This window comes from Dermochelys coriacea, chromosome 11, assembly GCF_009764565.3.
Source record: "Dermochelys coriacea isolate rDerCor1 chromosome 11, rDerCor1.pri.v4, whole genome shotgun sequence".
Taxonomy (NCBI): domain Eukaryota; kingdom Metazoa; phylum Chordata; order Testudines; family Dermochelyidae; genus Dermochelys; species Dermochelys coriacea.
Window position 1 is genome coordinate 8,323,000 of NC_050078.2, and position 21,776 is coordinate 8,344,775.

A 21,776-nucleotide genomic window follows, 5' to 3' on the forward strand; every position below is an offset into this window, starting at 1 on the left:
CTAGATCCCCAAGTAAACCCTTGGCACGGAAATTGATGAGTGGGATGGACTGGGAGGTAGTAAGTAGGAATTCATTGTCTGATGACAGGTTAGAAACACAGAGCCTACCATCACGATCTCCACCTGGAACCCCAAATCAGTAAGTAGAGTGGAGTATCCTTTCTGCAGTCATCATTGCCTGTGCACCTCTTATTTGTCAGTTATCCCTGTGCTATAACAAAACATTAGTTCATTACCAAAATAAAGCTGTTTGTTTCACAAGGGAGTTTTTACAAACTAGCTCCTAATATCCCTTGATGTAGAATTCAATGTTCTAAATTTTATTTTTGCTGACATTCTTTGATATATAGTAATTCCAGATGCATCTCAAAAGCATCCAACCTATAAAAAAAGTGTAACATTTGGCACTCAATACCATAATAGTTTGAGGAGTTTCCCCAGACTTTTTCTTGCATGACAGCTAACAGCTGGATTATAATTGCGGTATACTGAATATATCTGAGAGTGCTAACAGAGCATGTGAGATAATTATGGCTTGAAGAGATGACATTAATAAAACCTTCAGCTGTATTATTATTATTATTCAGAAATCATTTTAGAATTTAACTTTTTGGTTCAATAATACTCTTGTAAACGTGTTCCAGATCTAGGCTATAAAAAATGCAGTGGGTTAATTTCCCTATTTTTCTGCATTTCTTTTGTTCCCTGCAAAATTTATTTTTCAAACATCATGAAGCTTTCTTGTTTTCTGTTTATGGTGAATGAAAAGAATTCTTGATTTTTTTTACAAAATAGGAAAGCAGTTCTTTAAGTGTGCTGAAAGTGATGCTGAATGAGAGCTATCCAGTTCTGTATTGCATAAACTGTGATTTCTCATTGAGAGTCTTTCGTCTTTATAACAGTTATTCCAAAGAGTGTTATGCAAATATCTGAAACATTTTACATTTAAAATATTGGTTTAATAATAATGCTTAGATTCTATAAAGCACTTTTCGCCCATAGATCTTAAGGCATTCAAACATGAAGGTAAGTATCAAAAGACACATTTTTCAGATGGGACAACTGAGGTAGAAAGTTGAAGTGTGACTGTCATGGAGTCACACAGTAAGGTTGGTGACTGGTTGGTAATAGAATCCAGGGCTGAAATCCTAGCCCTGTTTAAGTTAATTAGAGTTCTGCCATTGACTTCAATAGAGCCAGGATTTCACCTCAGGTCCTCTTGACTGCCAGTCTGTCCACTGGATCATGCTATTATAAGCAGAACTCTTTTCTTTAAAGTATTCCCAGCATGTTTTATGACCTTCAGTATTTATGGCAAGAGAGGGTGTCTTACCCATTTTACGAACTGATAAATAAGCCATTCTTCATAATATCTCTGATTTGGTTATTATTTAAGTATTTGTTGAAATAATAAAAAGATTTTGAGAATTTGAAATAATGGAACTGAAAGAAAAATGAATGAGTGAAAATGAATTAATGGAATTACAATTCACTGTTTAAAATTCTTCAGTAAAATTATCTATATGAGTATATGCTTATGTTTAGAAGGAAAGTAAATAATTTTTTAAAAATTGTACATTTATAGTTATAGGACAATGCAGATTAAAAACATCAATCTTGGAGAATTTTCTAACTGCTTAATTATTCTTTTCCTATTTAGTCGTAATTCTGCATTTACTCAAGAGGGAGCCCGTTTACGACCATCTTCAGTTGGACATTTAGTGGACCATGTAGTTCACGCCTCACCAAGTGAAGTTTTTGCAAATCACAGATCTCCATCCTCCACCCAAGCTAATAGCATCATTCTGGAATCATCACCGTGAGTTCAGCCATTATTAATATATTATTACTATAGCACACTGAGACCCTGATATAGATAGTCCCTACCTTTGAGAGTTTATTTAGTTCCCTTTAATCTTTATCAATAAAGCCCAGGTCCAGAAAAAGTTAATTTATAAATAACTATTTTTAGGGGGCATTAATATAGATCTGGTAAAAAGATAGTTGCCAGAATAAGTGTCCATAATTCAGCCATTAAAATGGAGTAGGATTTTACTCATTTCTTAATTTTATTCAGTGCCTATAGATAGGCTTGGTGGAATTATGCAAGTATCATTCTGTATGTGTATATAAGATATTTTTTGCAAGAAGGAAAGAATGCATGATTTTGTGATTTTTTTTTTTTTTATGTAAAGGTTTTAGTGGCATGGGTTTGGAAATGTTGCATTATTTTCAGGGGCCAAAAACTGTATTTTCTGTCTCATATTTAAAAGATTTTAAAAAAAATATATTGGTACAATTTTCTCTATTTGTGCCTAAATCTCAACTTTACTATGAGTCCAATTATACAGAGCTCAGATGAAGATGGAAACCAATACATTACACACCAGAAAAATGACATAAAATAATTTACCTATAGATAAATGTCACAGGAACCTTCCATTTTCACTGGTATAAGGCACATGTTTCTAGTTTTTCATGGTCACAAATTGCCTGTCACTGAGCAGAACTAGTTATCATTCATGCTGGGGCCCAAAGGCTATTTTTGGTGGGGAATTCTGTATTTTGGGAAAATAGGAAAAATTTACATGTTTGTTTTAAAACAAAGAAGTGGTTGTTTGAAGTTGTTCATAGGTTTCAAATGATAGAAATTTTGATGGAACTGGATTAATGGTCAGAGTGCAAATAAAATGGTAGAAGGTGTGTAATAAATGCTATTTCTCTCTCTCATATCACTATCAAATCTATTTCTGTATAGATAAATTGAACACTTGATGTGGTATAAAATAATTGTCATAATTATTTTGTGATGAGTCAGTAAACAAGCAAGTTGTGCAGATTATCTCCAGGAAAAACCTGAAAAACATTTATAACACACCATCATTTATTTTATATATGCCTTAGGTGTCACAGAAAATCTGCTTTAGGATTTTTTTTAATTTTTAGACAGTGTTTAAGAAGTTGTATGTGGACTTTCTGTTGTATCTCTCTGCCTGTAACCTTACTTACTAGCAGCCCAACTGTTCAGGGCTGTTTTGGAGAAAGAAATTAAAAGTAATAAATGTAAAACACCTCTTATAATGACCTAATAAAGCATTTATAAGACACAAAATTCTCACAACTTTAATAGCTGATATATCTTGCCTTTACAGTGTTAGAATAAGTATTGGCAATCTCTTCTTCCTAAAAATATAAAACTCCCATTTTTAATCCTGCCAGAACCTGACTTCAAAGGTATCTGACTTCAAACAGTGACATTTTAATGTCTGTTTTTGCTATGTGTTATTCATATTATGGTAGTGGCCTGTGAGGGTTCCATTGTGGTAGGTGCTCTACAGAGGGAGATGTGATTCCTGGTCCAAAGAGTTTATAATGTAAGATGAAGAGCAGCATACAAAAAGTGGGAGAGAGTGCCACAATGTAATATTAACAACTTTTTATATAAATATACATATTTGCTCTATATTTTTGGCTTGATAGTAATGTAATTACTAGCTTTCTCAAACTACCCCTTACTCTATTTGTTAAATAGCTGATTTCTTGCAAGGGTCACCACAGAAGTAAGTCGTGAAAAGCCTTCTAGGAAAGGGTCATGGCTTTGCAGATCAGTTCAGGCATGGATGTTCCTTGTATAAAATGTGTCATGGGAGAAAGTGGAAAGGTGTGTTTGAGAGAAGCAGAAAAGCTATTGCTAGACAAAGACTGAATTTTGTCTGAATGGGATGTGCAAAACTGGGACATAGTCAAATATATAATATACCTACGACACAGTGACTTATGTAGACATGGCCTTAGACACCTTAGCAAGCTTACAGCGGCACAGCTGTGCCATTGCAGTTGCGCCGCTGTAAAATCACTCGTGTAGCTGCTTTATGCTGATGTGGGAGAGCTCTTCCATCAACATAATAAAACTTCCATGAGCTCTCCTGCTGACATAGCAATGTGCACACTACAACTTATGCCGGCGAAACTTATGTTGCTCAGGAGGGTGGTTTTTTCACATCCCTGAGCGACATAAGTTTTGCCCACACAAATTGTAGTGAAGACATGGCATAAGTCCCATTTGAAAACATGTAGTTTGTCACATGAGTGACATACATCACTTTTAAAAATAGAACCTAGGCTCCTGAGTCATTTATGCGCTTTTGAAAATTTTACCTCGTTTCTTTGAAGTGTCAAAAAGTTATTGATTCAGGATTTGATAATGATAAAAGAATAGATAACTTTCTGTCCACAGATTTTTTTAAATGATTAACTTTAAACTACTTAGCACCAAATTAAAGTCCGGGTAACGTGGCAGAGCACTTTTATGCATTAAATACCGGGTGTGTGTGTATAATACAAATGAGCTTTTTATGTTTAAAATAAAAAGTTCTTTGGACTGTAAACTGTGAGAGCTGTTAGGGAACTAAGAGAGCTATACCTCTCAGGACCCTTGTAGCATTAAGCCTGTTTATATCTGCAGTATTCTAGAGGAGGTGACTTGCATTACTTATGGATTCAGTTCATTTTAATTTGCAGAGTACACTTTTCACTGTCCGAAAAGTTTATTCTTTAGTGTGCTGTTTTAAGCAAATAAAACTAGTGGGTTTGCTGAATTGTTCTGATCACTTTTATGATGGAATATTTCCAATAACGGATATTGAGATCACTGAACTCATTTAGGTTGACTCTTTTACCAGAAGTGAAAAATCTGTAAATAAGATGCATCTCAGTGCATGTATGTGCTGAAAAGTTTATAAATAAAATTAAATCTAGTTCCAAAGCTAGAGACAAAAGTATATCCTCATTCCTGTAGTATTTAGGGTCAGTGAAGCTTTGACCTAGCTTATTTTATTGCAGACACAACTCGGCTATCAGCACAAATTTCAGGTGTTTCCTATAATCTGGATAATAAACTTTTAAATCCTACATTTAACATTCTGGCAACTTTTCCTTTTGACATGTGATCCTCAACAGCAAATAAAGGAAAGTATCTGTTGTAGAAAGGTGTAGAAATGTGTTGATACTGAAGCACTGTGAATAACTGATGTTTATTGAGACCATAGCAAATATTAAATATTGCCGTTTGTTCTCATATTCCTCTTGCTATTTCACAGTACGTTGTATAGTACGTTCTGATTGTAATTTCCTGAGATAATTAAAATATCTCCTAAATTAATTTTTAAAAGAACATAAAAATGGCCATACTGGGTCAGACCAAAGGTCCATGTAGCCCAGGATCCTATCTTCTGACAGTGGCCAATGCCAGGTGCCCCAGAGGGAATGAACAGAACAGGTAATCGTGAAGTGATCCATCCCCTGTCCCATTTCCAGTTTCTGGCAAACAGGCTAGGGACATCATCCCTGCCCATCCTGGCTAATAGCCATTGATGGACATATCCTCCATGAATTTATCTAGTTCTTTTTTGAACCCTGTTATAGTCTTGGCCTTCACAACATCCTCTGGCAAGGAGTTCCACTGCTTTGTATGAAAAAATACTTCCTTTTGTTTTTTTTAAACCTGCTGCCTATTAATTTCATTTGGTGACCCCTAGTTCTTGTGTTATGAGAGCTAGTAAATAACACTTATGTATTTACTTTCTCCACACCAGTCATGGTTTTATAGATCTCAATCATATTCCCTCTTAGTCGTTTCTTTTCCAAGCTGAAAAGTCCCAGTCTTATTAATCTCTCCTTATATGGCAGCCATTCCATACCCCTAATCATTTTTGTTTCCCTTTTCCAATTCCAATACATCTTTTTTCAGATAGGGTGACCGCCTCTGCACAAAGTAATCGAGATGTGGGCTTACCATGGATTTATATAGAGGCAATATGATATTTGCTGTCTTATTATCTATCCCTTTCTTAATGATTCCCAACATTCTATTCACTTTTTTGACGGCCGAGTGGATGTTTTCAGAGAACTATCCACAATGACTCCAAGATCTCTTTCTTGTGTGGTAACAGCTAATTTAGACCCCATCATTTTATATGTATAGTTGGGATGATGTTTTCCAATGTGCATTACTTTGCATTTATCAACATTGAATTTCATCTGCCATTTTGTTTCCCAGTCACCCAGTTTTGAGAGATCCTTTTGTAGCTCTTTCCAGTCTGCCTAGGACTTAGCTATCTTGAGTAGTTTTGTATCATCTGCAAATTTTGCCACTGTTTACCCCTTTTTCCAGATCATTTATGAATATGTTAAATAGAACTGATCCCAGCACAGACCCCGGGGGACACCACTATTTACCTCTCTCCATTCTGAAAAATGATCATTTATTCCTTCCCTTTGTTACCTATCTTTTAACCAATTACCAATCCATGACAGAACCTTCCCTTTTATCCCATGACTGCTTACTTTGCTTAAGAGTCTACAACCTTGTCAAAGGCTTTCTGAAAATCTAAATACACTATATCCACTGGATTCCCCTTGTCCACATGCTTGTTGACCCCTTCAAAGAATTCTAGTAGATTGGTGAGGTATGATTTCCCTTTATAAAAACCATGTTGACTATTCCCCAACAAATTATGTTCATCTATGTGTCTGACAATTTTGTTTTTTGTTTTCATTTCAACCAGTTTGCCCAGTACTGAAATCAGACTTACCAGCCTGTAATTGCCGGGGTCACCTCTGGAGCCCTTTTTAAAAATTGGTGTCATATTAACTATCCTCCAGTCATTTGGTACAGCAGCTGATTTAAACGATAGGTTACAGACTACAGTTAGTAGTCCTGCAATTTCACATTTGAGTTAATTGAGAACTCTTGGGTGAATACCATCTGGTCCTGGTGACTTACTACTGTTTACTAATACGTGACCGGTGTATATTTTAATAAATTCATGCTACAAATATGAAACTATTTCTGTTGGTATATTAAAATGCAGACCGGATATTTATATCAAATACATGCAGTTTGTGAGTGTGGGGCTTTTTGTTTTGTTTTTTGTTTTATTATTATGCAAATTGCTCAACGTGGTAACACAGAGAGCTGCTTTGACTGCAAAATAGGCTGCTTTTGCTGTCATTGTCTAAGCATTCATAAGGAAATTCAGAGCTGACTGAGCAAATATAAAGCAATGAAGTTTTTGCCCCAGGCTTGATTGTTAGTTCTCACAATTCATGATGTTAATATATTACAGCTATTTGCACTGTTGCTACTAAAGTGCTCATTTAAGTATCTTTTTTCAAATGTTTGCTGTTAGCTTATATCTTCTATGGGAAATTCTCTGTTTTCATTAACTCATATATGCAGACTGGTAGCCAAAAAGATCACCTTTTTGCTTTGTTCTTGGAATTATTTGTTTTTTTTAAACTTCTTAAAATTGTTACCTTTCAGAAGTTAACATTTACAGGAAAACGTATCTTCTTGTCAATCACTTTAAAAAGATGAGTAAACTATGCCAGCCAGACTCTTCACTAAATAAATATTCAGACAATTAAAAAGCTCTAAGTATTAATAATCGGCCAGTGTCTAAATAATTTTTAACTACCTTAAAAGTTAATTAGTAAATGTTAGTAATCAGTTTTTCTCTCTCTACAAAAACTGGTGAAAGACTGGTTTGAGTAGCAGCAGCCATGTTAGTCTGTATTCGCAAAAAGAAAAGGAGTACTTGTGGCACCTTAGAGACTAACAAATTTATTAGAGCATAAGCTTTCGTGAGCTAAGAGCTGTAGCTCATGAAAGCTTATGCTCTAATAAATTTGTTAGTCTCTAAGGTGCCACAAGTACTCCTTTTCTTTTTGGTGAAAGACTGTTTCCATTGCTGCTGTTGGAACTTCACAGAGAGGGAAAAATAAAACACATGTTGCCCCTTCTGATAAAAGACAGAACAAGTTGTCAAGTTCTTTGTGGAAATTATTATTAGGAAATATGCGTATTCAGTATGTTTTTATTTCCTGCTGTTATGAATCTCAGCTTCTACAGTCATTACAGTTTGAAGAAATAGTATGCGGGTTTTTTCAACCATCTTGCTAGTACAAAAATTTTAATTTTGATAAAATTTGGAAGTTACACATAAATATCTTTCAAATTGGTAAATAAAGATCCATTTAAATGTAGAAATAATTAATAAGTCTGCCAAGATGGGTATCGACATGACTTAGGTTTGAGGTTTCTAATATTTTGTGTATACTTTTAAAAAATAGTCTTGTTTGTTATATTTAAGGCCTTTCATTTTCTGTTTTTTGTTTTGTTTTTGTTTGGTTATTTAATTTCCCAGCAATTTATTGGGTTTTATTTAAACATTTTAAAAATGGGAGAAAATCAGTAAAAACCAAGAACTCGTGGGGTGTGAAGGGATATTCACCATGTGGCAGGTGAGAAAGACTTCCCCTCCCTGCTGTGGTTAAGCAGCCTGGACTGCTGGGACCCAGCTCCCTGTCCTTCTCATTCTTTCTCCCCTCCCCGCAATGTAAAGGAAGCAAACAATGCTGAAAGGCTGGGGTCAGAAGGGCAGCAAAAGACTGCACCCTGTGACTGTTGGTTCCCCTGCAAGAGAGAGCACCCTCCCAACCTCAGCTATTCAGTGCAGCCCCATTTGCTTCCTCCGCACAGGCTCTGTCTGGCAGAAGAAATAGATGGGGCTCTGTGCCCTAGGGACAGCTGCTGCCAGGGGTGAAAGTAACTGATGACACTTACCAGGTGGTGGGGGTTGGGCTCCGGCGGGGGGACTCCGGCCCCCAGAAGAGGCAGGACCTCTGGCGGAAGGGACGGGGCTGGAGGGGTCAGCATCCTCCAGCCAGCCCTTCCATGCTAAGTGGCCCTTGCCGCCCGGGGCTCCCGTTAATTTAAAGGGCAGTGGCATCCAGAGCCCTGGGCCCTTTTAAATTGCCGGCCCCAGGACAGCTGCTCTCTTTGCGCGCCCCCCCCCCCCCAGACCCGGCAGCGCCTGGGGGGGGGGGCAAAAGGGGCAGGGACGTTAAAGCGCTACAGAGTCCTTTGCCACAGCAGCACTTTAATGTCCCTGCTCCTTTTGCCTCCCCTGTTGGCAGCCCTGCCGGTAGAGACCCTACCGGCAGGGCAGCCAACGGGAGGAAGGGGCAGCGACGTTAAAACCACGGCAGCGCTTTAAGGACAGTCCTTTGCCGCGGGAGCGCTTTAATGTTGCTGTGCCCCTCCCCCCCAACCCCACCCTATCGGTGGCCCTGCTGGTAGGGTCCATACTGGCACGGCTGCCAACGGGGGAGGCAAAAAGGGCAGGGAGCACTTTAATGTGGGTTGGGTATGGGCCGGTGCGGGTTCTTAACGGTACACCGTACCAGCTCACTTTCACCCTGGCTGCTGCAGTTACAGTTCTTGGCTTACGCAGGACTGTGAGTCACCTTGTTGCTCCCTGCCTCCGGTTTGAGAGAGTTCCCTAACACCACCAGCCTTTCAGCCACTCTTCTCTGAGCAAGGGCGTGGGAACTTTCCCAAAACCTTTTCCGCCCTCTTCTTCCCCTGAGGCCTGGTCCCCTGAGGCCCCTCCCCAAAGGTCCCTCCTCTGCTCCCTCTTCCCTCAAAGGCCAAGCTGGAGCCAGGTTGGGGAGAGCTGGGCAGCTGTGATGAACTGGTGCGGCCTCCCCATTTCCGGCGCCACTGCCTCTGGTTTATGCAAACCCTGTCTTCACCTTGCAGTTTAACAGGTGCACCCTATCTCTGTTCCATTTGCACCATTCCCCTGTGATACCCAGTCCCTGAAAGAGGCTACTCGGAGAAGTCCCAGATCTTCTGCCCCCAAAGGAGCAGTGTGCCTCAGTTTACTAGTTTCAGAGTAGCAGCCGTGTTAGTCTGTATTCGCAAAAAGAAAATCTCTCCTCTGTTTTTTCCACCAAATGCATCCGATGAAGTGAGCTGTAGCTCACGAAAGCTTATGCTCTAATAAATTTGTTAGTCTCTAAGGTGCCACAAGTACTCCTTTTCAGTTTACTAGTTTTACCTTAAACTACTACTCCTATAAACTATACAGCACTTGTGAAATCTTATTATAAATGACAAAGAAGGTTTATTTAAGAAAGAATAGAGATTTAACTAGAAACGAGAGTGTGATGGAAAGAAATGGTTCTTTAAGTAGTGTCCCTATGAGTGCTCCACTGTAGATGCATTTGCATCCCTGCAGTGCAGATTGGAGAACTTTGACAGCACTGTCTGTTCGGCCCACACATGCGCTGTTTCCCCTACGCCCCTCAACCTTGCACAGGCAAGCCCCTCTCAGTTCATTCATAACTACCTCTGGCTAGAGACAGGGCTATTAGCTGTCCATTCATCGGATCATTATTTCACTTTCAGCATTTCAGTGGTTAGTTAATCCTTTTTCTTTTAAAGTTGTAGAGCTTTCTTTATTTTCTCTTTCCTACCAAAAAAAACCCCTACTTTATTTTCCCATTTGTCTGGGGTTGCCCCAGCACAGAGTAAGCCTGGTTTACCAGGCTTTAAGAAATTCCTCTTGTGCAAGAAGGCCATCCCCTTAGTGGATAAACATTCCCTCTGTAACCGTTGCCCTGGGGAAAGCCATATTCCTCAAAACTATGATCTCTGCCAACAACCTAAGCCCAGATCTCGGAAGGATAGAGAACTGAGACAAAAGCTCCTCCTTATGGAGGCAGCTCTTCAGCCCTCCCTGGATCTGTGCCAGGAGTCACCCAGACAACGTAAATCTTCCCAATAGCCCTCAACATCTAGGGGCTATGGTTCAAAGAAAACAGCTGAAGACCCCCTTGCATACGGCTTAAAAAAACAGAACTGAGAGTCCCCAGAGTGAGCCCCGAACTAGCCAAAAAAGATCACTGGCGCATTTGGTACGATACCGAGACAGTCCAAACACAGTACCCATAGCTCACAAGGGTACCATGAGCTATGGTTCTGAAGCAGCAGGTACGTACCACTGATGGGCCTAAAGACCAGATGTGCATAGGCACCAAAGCAATGGTACCAGGGTAACCAGATGTCCCGATTTTATAGGGACAGTCCTGATATTTGGGGCTTTTTCTTACATAGGTGCCAATTACTTCCCATTCCCGTCCCGATTTTTTACACTTACTATCTGGTCACCCTAAATGGTATGGACAGAAAAAGGTAAGGACGAGACCGCGCCACTGCTAAGGAGATGCTGCCAATATTAGTAGTAGCATCAGCACCATCATTACAACCATCCAGCCTCTGAACACTCAGTATGGCCAAGATACCTGATCACCTCCATGCTGACCCACTGACAGTCATAGGCACCGGTTCAGTCAGTACCACAGGAATTCACACATTTGAGTGAACTCTCAGTATTTGACATACCAGAGACTCCTTGACTCAGTACTGGGGCTGGGCTAGAGTGAGGCTGGACCATTGAACCTGGTATTACACCACTGGCTAAACAGGACAGGGTGACAACTGCCTTCTGTTTGAATGGGCTATCACCGAGATATATTATCCCCTGGTGACTAAGGGCATGTTTGCAAAATAAATAAATAAATAATAATAAAAAAATAAAACACTGAACCCTTTGCCTTGCGGTCTCTGTATCACAGAGAGCTAGATGGTCAAGGAGCCTGGTCCAGGCAGCCAAGACCCCCATCTGTTTCTGCTAATGGATACAACCCCCTCCGGACCTCAGCCCTCCAGCGCAGCCTCATCCAATACTATGCTGAAGGACCAGGGTCAGAAGGGGGCTCTGTCCATGAATGGGCCAGTATTTAAAGGGTGCAGACTTTTACTCCCTGCAGCCCTGTCCCTGCAGCAGTTAGGCTATCTCACTTTCACAGAGGAAGCGAACCGGGCCACGCTGAAGGGTCAGGGTCAGAAGAGGAAAGGAAGGCTGCAACCCCTGAGTACCGACTCCCCCACCCCCACCAGCCTTTCAACATAGCCCATCTGCTTGCCTTTGAAAAATGCCTGGGTCCTGAAAAAAACAAAATTTGTGTGAAAAATCAGTAAAACCCCAAAACTGGCTTTTTCAAAAACCTGGGAATTTGAGGGGGGAAATCAGTCAATACCTAATACAAAAGGCCTTAATTATATTTCATCAAAACTTCAGAGGAAAAGCTATATAATTTTCTAAGTGAAATATTCCTTTTCTCATTCCACGGTCATATGCAAAGACCTTTTTTTGTGACTTAAATTATTTATCAGAAAATACATAATGTGTTTCTTTATTTAATGTTACTGGGATAACAACCATCATATTTTTCATTTTTACCAAATGACCATAGCCTTGTGAACTGTGTTTTGCTTTAATTACAATGAAATAAACTGTAGAGTATTGAGTTTCACATATGGCTGTCCAAGATGCTTTAGATCTTGCAGCAAATTGAGTTGAAGTGTTATAATGTCTCATAATTAACTGTTAGCAAAATAAGGCTCATATGTGATCAGACCAATTGAGTGGGAATACTCACGGGGTAAAGTTATTTATGTGCGTAAGTATTTTCAGGATTAGGCGCTAGTTTTATTGTAGTGCTCCATCTGAGTAGTAATAAGTAGGTAAGTGCTTAATAAAAATGGGGTTTAATGCAGTTGATGGATAGGAAGGTCTGTACCATTGTTAGTATTTAGGGGCTGATTTTCAAACTCAAAGGGAGTTAAGCCCCTTTGTGCCTCTGAAAATCTTCCACTTCATTTATAAGTATAAAGCCTTAAAATGAAAGATGAGTCCTGCATTTGTCATGAGAAAATTATGCACTTAAATTCTTGTGCCATTAAAAGTGGTCAAGGGAGTATCCACTATAATAGATAAATACACAGCATAAAGTAGTATGCTAAAGCTACAGCACCACAGTCTCAGACGTAACAAGTGTGCATGTTAGTCTAGAAATGTGAACTTTTGGTGGAGCTACTCTAATTTTTGGTGGTATTGTTAAAGATTAATCTGGTAAATCCATGGTAAAAATGCCATTTAAAAAAATTGACTCTACATATTTTCTCTTGGGCTAAATTTTGTATGCAAGGTACAATTTAAAAATGTGCTGCTGAATAATATGCACTCCATTGCAAATTAGACAGTGGAAAATTGTGAATTGCATCCACAATCATATGTTTAGTACTTGCGAATAAAATGTGGTTTTAAGATGCTAATGCACAAAGTGTGTGAAGTTTTTTCATGTTGGCTTGGATTTTAAATCATCTTGCTGTTAAAAGTACAAAAAATGAGTATTGTTCGATTCTTAATTGTACTAATTTGTTCAAAATTAAATTTAGCTTTATTTTTAAGGTTTAATTTACAGGCAGTCTAAGATGTGAATTAATTGCTTTTCTCCTTGGGGAAAAAATATAAAATGATGTATGTTTCTTTTAGAAATAGATTACTAGGTATGTATGAGATTTATAAAGCAATCTCCTGCATATTGATCAAGTGAATTAAAAGAGTAGGTAAACTGTTTAAAAAAAAAAAAACAATACACTGAACAAGAATACTCGGACTTAATCAGTCTTTGAATGTGCACGATTCTTTTTTTAAATATACACTACACAACAGATGTATTTGCATATATGCCGTAACAATCATATCCACAAAATTGAACCCTTCAGATAACAAAAATGTCAGATTTTTTTTTTTGTAACTCTCAGACTCTGGGGTTCTTTTAACCACTTGTTCAGTTTACTTGGAGTCCTAAGAATTTTCAATAAAATTTTCTCCCTCCACCATTTTATTTTTGTATCTAGATCCCAAGACACCGCTATAGATGGGCAACCTCCTGCACTACCACCCAAACAATCTAAAAAGAACAGTTGGAACCAAATTCATTATTCACACTCCCAGCAAGAACTGGATAACCATATTAATGAAACATTTGATGTTCCCGCATCACCTGAAAAATCCACAGTAAGCTGATGGGTCAAGTTTGATCATCTTGTTTTTCCTCTTGTTGATGGTCCTGCTTTTGTAGAAATAACTACAGTACTGATACATTTCAGTGGGCCTCACACGCATGCATTACATTGCAGCCATTTATGTCATATATAGATAATCTCAACAGTCAGATCTGCTCACTGGCCTGCCCCCACTAATCTTTCCATTTTTTCAGTGTTCCTGTGTCAGTTTCACTAACCTACATTATTGGAATGGCATACAAAGACATTGCAGGAACATCCTTTATCCCTGTGACACTTACTTAGGTTTCCTGTAGTTGCAGATGTTTCTAATCAACCTCCCATTTTGGCAGTGAATTTGTCCATAGGTTTAAAAGAAGGCAGATACGTAAATACTACATAAAAAGTATTGCCAATATCACACTTCCAAAAATCATGAGTCAGACCCCCAACATTAAGATTTAAAAAAGAATAAATTTGGGTTATTATTTAGTTTCTGCATTTTGGGGGGTTCATTTAGGTCACATTTTCAAGATTGTATCTGCAATCTTGAGAGCTAAAAACATTTTTATAAATGGAAGCATGATTCTTGAGCTGGGGCTTTAAGTAAAACACTAGATATTGTGTACTTACAATAAAATTGTAAGAGTTAGCAACACTGCATTTCATTTAAATTAAACCATGAAATAAAACTTCAAGCCATTTGTTTCTATATTTATGCTAACCCAAATAATGTAGTTCTGCTCTGAAAAATGACTATGTAAAAATATCACCTTCCACTGTTGTATGCAGTGTTCTTGTAGCCATCTCGGTCCCAGAATATTGGGGTATGTCTAAAAAACAACGAAAAACCCACGGCTGGCCCTTGTCAGTCGATGTGGGCTCTGGCTCTGGGGCTGTTTCATTGCTCCTTAGACTTTTAGGCTCAATTTAGAGTTAACCTGAAGAGGAGCTGTGTGTAAGCTCAAAAGCTTGTCTCTCTCACCAACAGAAGTTGGACTATAAAAGATATTACGTAATCTGCCTTGTCTTTGTAAAAATAACACCTTACCAAATCTCTTCCTGGTGTGCATTCAGTCATGTTTAGTTGAGTCAAGTGACAAAAATACCTTTCAGCAGTTTTTTACTCCCATTAGCATGGCAAAGAAAATGCAGTTGTGAGAGAATAAGCTGCATTGTATTCTGTGAACATAATGTTTATTAAGCTCCAACGAGTTAAACCTGTGCAAACCCATTAAAGGTACTGGGACTGCACAGGTGTAATATTGAAGGTCTAATTGGGTATGCTGAACCCTTAAATCGGAATGTCGTGGGAGAGGAAAAAAACTCAGTTTCACTCTCAAAGCACAAGTTACATTTGTAGGGTTTGCAGTTACACAATCATAGATAGCCTAACTTACACTGTTTCTTATCCCCAGCCTTCCTCTCTCCAACGCCATAAATATCTTCTGGAATCAAGGGCTTTCTACTATGTAGTCATGTCAGTCATAGGGTAGCTGGTTTGTGAGGAGGGAGGCTTATTTTGAAGGTTCAAGTTCATCAAACTGGATCCTCCAGGTGAACTTACACTTCCTTTCAAGCCCCTGCAACCACACACAGCAGAGTCCTTTTACAAGTTGAACTTGTTAGGGTTCAAATAATCCAATGTGGCAAGAGGCCGGGTGGGTTTTTAAAAAGTTGAATACCAGTTCCTTTAACTTGAAGTATCCTGTTTAATATGTAACACCTTACATCCTTCTCTAAGTGCTGTACAAAACAATGATTAACCCAGTCACATCCCTGGATAAGTATGAGGGGCTAGTTCAAGCAAATTCAAAGCCATTGAAATAGCACCTTGTTGAAAGGCACAAGATTCTGGTCTATAGCTTCCATAGATGGCTGTGCCATGCCACCAGGGTCAGTGCTGTTCTGAAAGAGCTGAATGAGGCATAGGAAATATATATAATTGCATTTGCATATGGGAGGAGGTATGGGGAATGGTGGATGGGAATTTCCTGATGAGAGTTTGTGGGGTGGAGGGAGAGGGGTTGTCATGTTGCCTCAATCAAATAAAAGACATGGGAGGGTGAAGGGGGGATTATAGTCACCAAGCTCTGTCAGCATAGGGCATTTCATATTCCTCTCCACACACCCCTGGAGCATGAGTAGTAAACCTCACATTAGTATTTCAAACTCTTCCTGGAGAGGTGAGTAGCAAGGAGCTCCTGTCCCTACAAAACTTGCCCCCATTATTAAACCCAAGTTGCAGCCAGTGCAAACTAAGACACACAGGTTATGTGACCTGGTCAAGCTATATAACAATACATTTTTACTGCAGTCACACGAAATTTGTAACACATCCACTTGATACTGCAGTAACTGTTATATTTAAATGACTTGTAATTTTATTAGTCAGTTTATGATTTGGGTAGTTCCCTATTTCGCCAGCTTGCTTCCAGGAGAACACATTTACAGATTAGCTGTGCACAGCAACTCTGAGTGTGATTCCCCCATCACACTAGGGTGAGAGAAACAATTTGCATCGTTACTGCTGCTTTCTCAGGGCCCAATAGCAATTATTGGACATTTGATGAGGACATTTGGAACAGCTGTGGTATTAGAGTAATCTTTCTTTAAAGCCTGCATTAGCTGAAAACAAATTACATGTAATGTTATATACTTCCTTTTTGTTTAGCCCAATGGTGGTATTCCCCATGACAATCTTGTTTTGATCAGAATGAAACCAGATGAAAATGGAAGATTTGGCTTCAATGTAAAGGTAATGTAAATTAGATGTCTATTCATATTTTTAAAGATTGTTCAGTGACGCTCATGATTTGTGACTTGCTGAATTTTTTTTAAGGGAGGATATGACCAGAAGATGCCTGTAATAGTGTCCAGGGTAGCTCCAGGAACACCAGTAAGTTGTCAGAAAAACTTGGAAGTGGTGGTGTTTAATTAAATGTGTGCAATGTTGTTCTAGCCATGTAGGTCCCAGGATATTAGAGAGACAAGATGGGTGAGGTCATATCTTTTACTGGACCAACTTCTGTTGGTGAGAGAGAGAGAAGCTGTTCTCTCTTTCACCAACAGAAATTGGTCCAATAAAAGATATTACTTCACCCACCTTGTTTCTCTAATTATATGTGTTATCATAATTATTGTAAGTCTTTTTTCCTTTGTGTTTTCTTTTTCCTTGAAGGAAAACGTTCTGGCCACACCTTGCTAGGAATAAAATTGCTCTAACATATTACTTTTAATGTAGTAGTCCCCATACCTTGTTGGCAGCTTGTTCTTTAACTGCCTCACATAATAAATGAAAGTAATGATCAGTTAAATGTTGGAATTAAGTACATTTAAAACATGTTAAAAATACTTTTTTGCTAATTAAAGGTGGACAGTGGAATGAAAATAAACTACAGACAGAATATAGTCTCCCCAATATCACTTACAAGCTCTTCTACACATTTCTACATTAAATAAAAGTAAACTGCTTATATTGCTATCTGTAAGTGAGTTGTCTTATCTATTTTATTTTATTTTATTTTATTTAAGGAAAGTTAAAAGTTCATAGTTTAGTGTGGTACATGCTTTAATAATAAAAACAAATGCTTTCTCAGTCCGACAAAGTTTCATTACTGCAAGTGGTTACAATAAGTTATAATAGCTGTTTCTTGACTCTTGATATATAATGCCCCATTCTCCCTAAAAACATAGTTATTTTTAAATAAATTTTTATTTTAAACATTCATGGGATTTTGTCACATAAATTGTGTTGAGACAAACTTTTATGCTGTTAAAAATGGCAAATCACTTTTGTTTTTACTGACACATGCAGTTGTGAGTAATGTCAAGATTTAGATTAAACTAGACATAATGAATCATTCATCAGGTCTGATTCTGTGGTAGTGTTTCTAGTGTTCAGTGAGCACCATTATTGTCTTCAAACTAGGCACAATATTGTGGCAGCTGATTACCAGAAATAATGACCTGGTATTCAGCCTTTGTGATGCCAGCTCTGTGTTGTGCACCTGTCAGAAATTAATAGAATAAGACACACATTTGCTTACATTAAAAAAACCAAGTAGCTTTGATCTAAATAAAATCATTAACATGTATATGTTGACATCCTTATATTAGATTGTTCTTACCCCAGTTAATTATTTTTTTCCTAATTTATTTTCTATATCACAAATTGGTTTGTTTCTATTGCAGTTAATTTTGTATGAATGGATTAAACATCTAGCAATGCTGTAGTGATGATAAATGGGGAATGCACTGCCCTTTCCTTTCTGCAATTATGGTTAAATTGTAACATAAATAGCATTTTCACTTGCTGCATTACCTTTTTGCCCGGATTACTTTGGTGCATTTCCTTTGCGCCTCCAGCCCCCAATCTTCTTTTTGTTGCCTTGAATGTGATATTAGAAGCTTGCTGCTCTTAGATTTTGAAATTGAATTGGTCAAGGTTTTGCCATGCTGCTGCCCTCCTTTCTGAGATTTTTGAGCTTGTTCTGCATCACCAGTGTTAATGCAGAATATAATTCAAACACTGGAGAGCTTATCCAAGCATTCAACTTCAGCATACATACAGGGAGCAGGGAGTAACAGCAGCAGAAAGGCATGTTGGAATGACAGACTCCTCTTGGTTGTGAAATGAAGTATTCATATGAATGGCACTGTCTGCTGTGTTATGTAATGCTTTATATCTCATTTGATCCAATGTGGCAACCATATAAATGAGTCCGGCAGAATCCACATTCCTGAACACAGTTATGCTGTTTCTTATGTTCATATTTTAAAGTAACAAAATACAAAAGCTTTGTTTTTAGAGTGCTCTGTGTTTTTAAAACTAAATTTGTTTCATGTTGCAGGCTGACCTCTGTGTCCCTCGTTTGAATGAAGGGGACCAGGTTGTATTGATAAATGGCAGGGATATAGCGGAACATACCCATGATCAAGTTGTCATGTTTATTAAAGAGAGCTGTGAGAGGCACTCAGGGGAACTTGTGCTCCTAGTACGACCCAATGGTGAGTGATTTATATGTAACACAACAAATCTTCGCTCTCCTTCTCCCTAGCCTTCACATTGTGTCCTGGGTTAAGGATGCTAATACTCTTTACAAAAAGGTGCTCCACCTTAGAAAAAGTACATAAGATTACAAGAAGAAGGCAGCATTTTAATCGGATACAAATACAGAGAAATACCTTGTACTGCAAGCATTTATACCTTTAATAGTAAGTGTTCAAAACAAATGTTAAATCCCCAAAATCAGGATATGAAAAATAATTGGGTATTCTTAGCAAGAAGGCTCGATATAAATTTTATTCCTGAATCACATTAGGTACAAACTGGCCAGATGATTGCACAAATGATTTCAGTATGGAGGATAGTCCATCCCAGAACAGCAATTTTGCGTGTCTTTGTCTCATAGATCTTATAGTATTCAAGGGCTTAAAATATATCTTCAAAGCAATTGAGAATTATTGGCAAGATTTTTACTGGAGGCAGCTTAATAAAAGAAAATGCTTAAAAAAACCAAGCTTATACAGTATGTTCGTGGCATATATATTGTTGGAATGTTGTCAACAGTCAGCTGATGGGTGTTTAATTCTGCTCCACTACCCAATCACAATAAAGAGCCATGTAGCAGAAAAGTATACTGAGAAATAATTGGAATCGTTGAAATCACTCCACTAGAGCACCTCAACCAACTGACAAATGATTCTGGCTTCTTTTATTTAATTGTGTTATTTCCCATTCTGTGTATTTAAGCCATTTCATTGTTTTTTTATATTTTCTTCCTCTGTCATAGTCATATAAAATAAATTCTGCTAAATTGGTTTACAGATTTACCAAGTTAATACCCCTTTGTGTGTTGATTATAGTTGTGGCTTAAATAAAAAGCCTCAAAATGCAGAATTTAAAAGTAGCCATAATTTCCTCATTCATATTTTTACAGTGTTCTGCTTTATGGGCAAACTTTTCAAAAGAGCATATACTTGTGTGCTAGTTATAGTATGTACTTTACTGTGTATATTTGAATACATATTTGTTTACAGGCAATACTTTTACACAGAGTGTTCACAGAATTATAGTGGGGCCTACGAGTTCCATTCTAGCCAGTGGTCTGCCAGTTGTAGCCTAATTAATTCCCTGCAAAGTGAAACGCAAAACAAAAAAGATAAACATAGGCACTAGAGTGACTTGAAGGATGTGATGTGGGAATTGGGGAGGCCAAAGAGGAGAAAGTTACAGTAAACAAGGCAAGATATGACTAAAGCTAGGGAGCAGGGTTTTAGCAGTATTGATTACGTGAAAATCCCTTTCTTACTCAACAATAAACTAAATAACAATGTAGTTTTAGGCTAGAGCATAATGGTTGCAACACTGAATTTGTTGTTGATATGGATTAAAGTCCGACTCTTAATGGTACTCTACCACAGATTTTCCTATAGAAGCAATACTAAATTGCCATTTTTTTATTTAAAAGATGAGCATTCACTGTTTCAGCCAAAGAACATGCTAGGTTAGCACCTCCCTCAACCTTCCTACCTTTATTTATTGTAGCTGTCTATGATGTGGTGGAAGAGAAGCTGGAGAGTGAGCCTGACTTCCAGTACATCCCTGAGAAATCCCCCCTGGATGGTGTCCATCAGGATGATGATGCTCTGCGGGAATCTATGATTCAACTGGCAGAGGGGCTTATCACTGGAACTATTCTGGCTCAGTTCGATGTAAGTAATGTACAACCTATAATTGTATGCACATATGAGTCTCTTTCTGGGTACTAATTAGCTTCAACAGAACAAATTTGAATGATATTAGAGTGAGTTTAGAATCTGTCAGCAAGGCAATTGACTCATCTGTTGTAAAGAAAGAACAGCCAAACATCAAAAAACTTCTGTGTTGAAACACTACAGGTGCAAAATAGTCACCATAGAATAAACATTACCTATCTAGTACAATCTAAATGTTTTTAATACACTGTAAAGCTGTTTATAACTGGAACTCCAAGTTTTTGTAATTATAATGATCTTATGCTTATATAACATCTTTCATATCCAAGAATACCTAAAGGGTATAGGAAGCCTTATCCAAGTCCCAGTCCCAGTGTTCATTTTACCCACATCTGGATGAAAACCTAAATTAAAACAAGAAGTGAAGAATACCATAAACAATTTAAACTGCAGGGAAGATTTTAGATGAAATTTAAGTATTAGGACAGAGTTCTGGGAAATACAACCCTAATTTTAGGAAAATGCAATAGAATTTTTTTATATGTAGTTGGTTTTCATTATGTGAGCTGTAGCTCACAACAGCTTATGCTCAAATAAATTTCTTAGTCTCTAAGGTGCCACAAGTACTCCTTTTCTTATTTTGAAGAGAGTAGTGCAGTTCCCGTTAATACCATGCTTGTACATTGGCTCGTTGCTGACTGACAGAGAAGAATACCATCTTCTGAATCAACCCAACCATTTCTTCAACCCCCTAGGTGGTGTTTGGTGGTATCCTATCAAAATACAGACACAGCTCACCCCAGTTTAGTTTCTGAAGTTAGGTCATATGGCTGGAGGACAAGATAATATATTATATTACTAAAGTAACTAGACAAATGGAGATACTCCTTAATTGTCAATATGGTATATATTTTATAGACCTGATCCTGTTCTCTCTTAATTCTATGTCAAAATTCCCATTTCTTTTAATGAAAACAGGATCAGACTCTAAAGTATGTGGGCTTGATTTAAGGACTGTGTTTAAATTGGATTGGAATCTCTTTAGGACAGGTTTATGCTCAATAAATTATATAGAGCAATTTTCATAGCTGTTGACTTTTTTTTTTTTTTTTTTTTTTTTTTTTTTTTTTACTACTTGGTGTGTATATATAGTAATTCCCTGGAAGCTTGAAATCTGTTTCCTTGCCAAACTCTTTCCTCCGTCATATGTTTATATAGTGATTAGTTTTCATGGGGTTACTCATTTGGCTATCGTATAGATTACTTGTGTTTTTTAAAAAAAAGCATTCATTTT

The 21,776-nt window shown here is 37.9% G+C and overlaps 1 protein-coding gene across 11 annotated transcripts in view; it reads left to right on the forward strand.

Annotated features, from left to right (window-relative positions):
- PTPN4 (protein tyrosine phosphatase non-receptor type 4) overlaps positions 1–21,776 on the forward strand; it is a 225,338-nt gene that overhangs the window by 168,012 nt on the left and 35,550 nt on the right. For 9 of the 11 annotated variants that reach the window (XM_043504907.1, XM_038422831.2, XM_043504905.1 and 6 more), the window contains 7 exons: positions 5–139; positions 1,661–1,819; positions 13,616–13,775; positions 16,437–16,520; positions 16,605–16,661; positions 18,616–18,772; positions 20,313–20,479. In XM_043504907.1, coding sequence (XP_043360842.1) covers positions 5–139; positions 1,661–1,819; positions 13,616–13,775; positions 16,437–16,520; positions 16,605–16,661; positions 18,616–18,772; positions 20,313–20,479 — 919 coding nt within the window. The remainder of the gene's footprint in view (positions 1–4; positions 140–1,660; positions 1,820–13,615; positions 13,776–16,436; positions 16,521–16,604; positions 16,662–18,615; positions 18,773–20,312; positions 20,480–21,776) is intronic. The other 2 variants (XM_043504913.1, XM_043504910.1) reach the window with 1 other exon arrangement.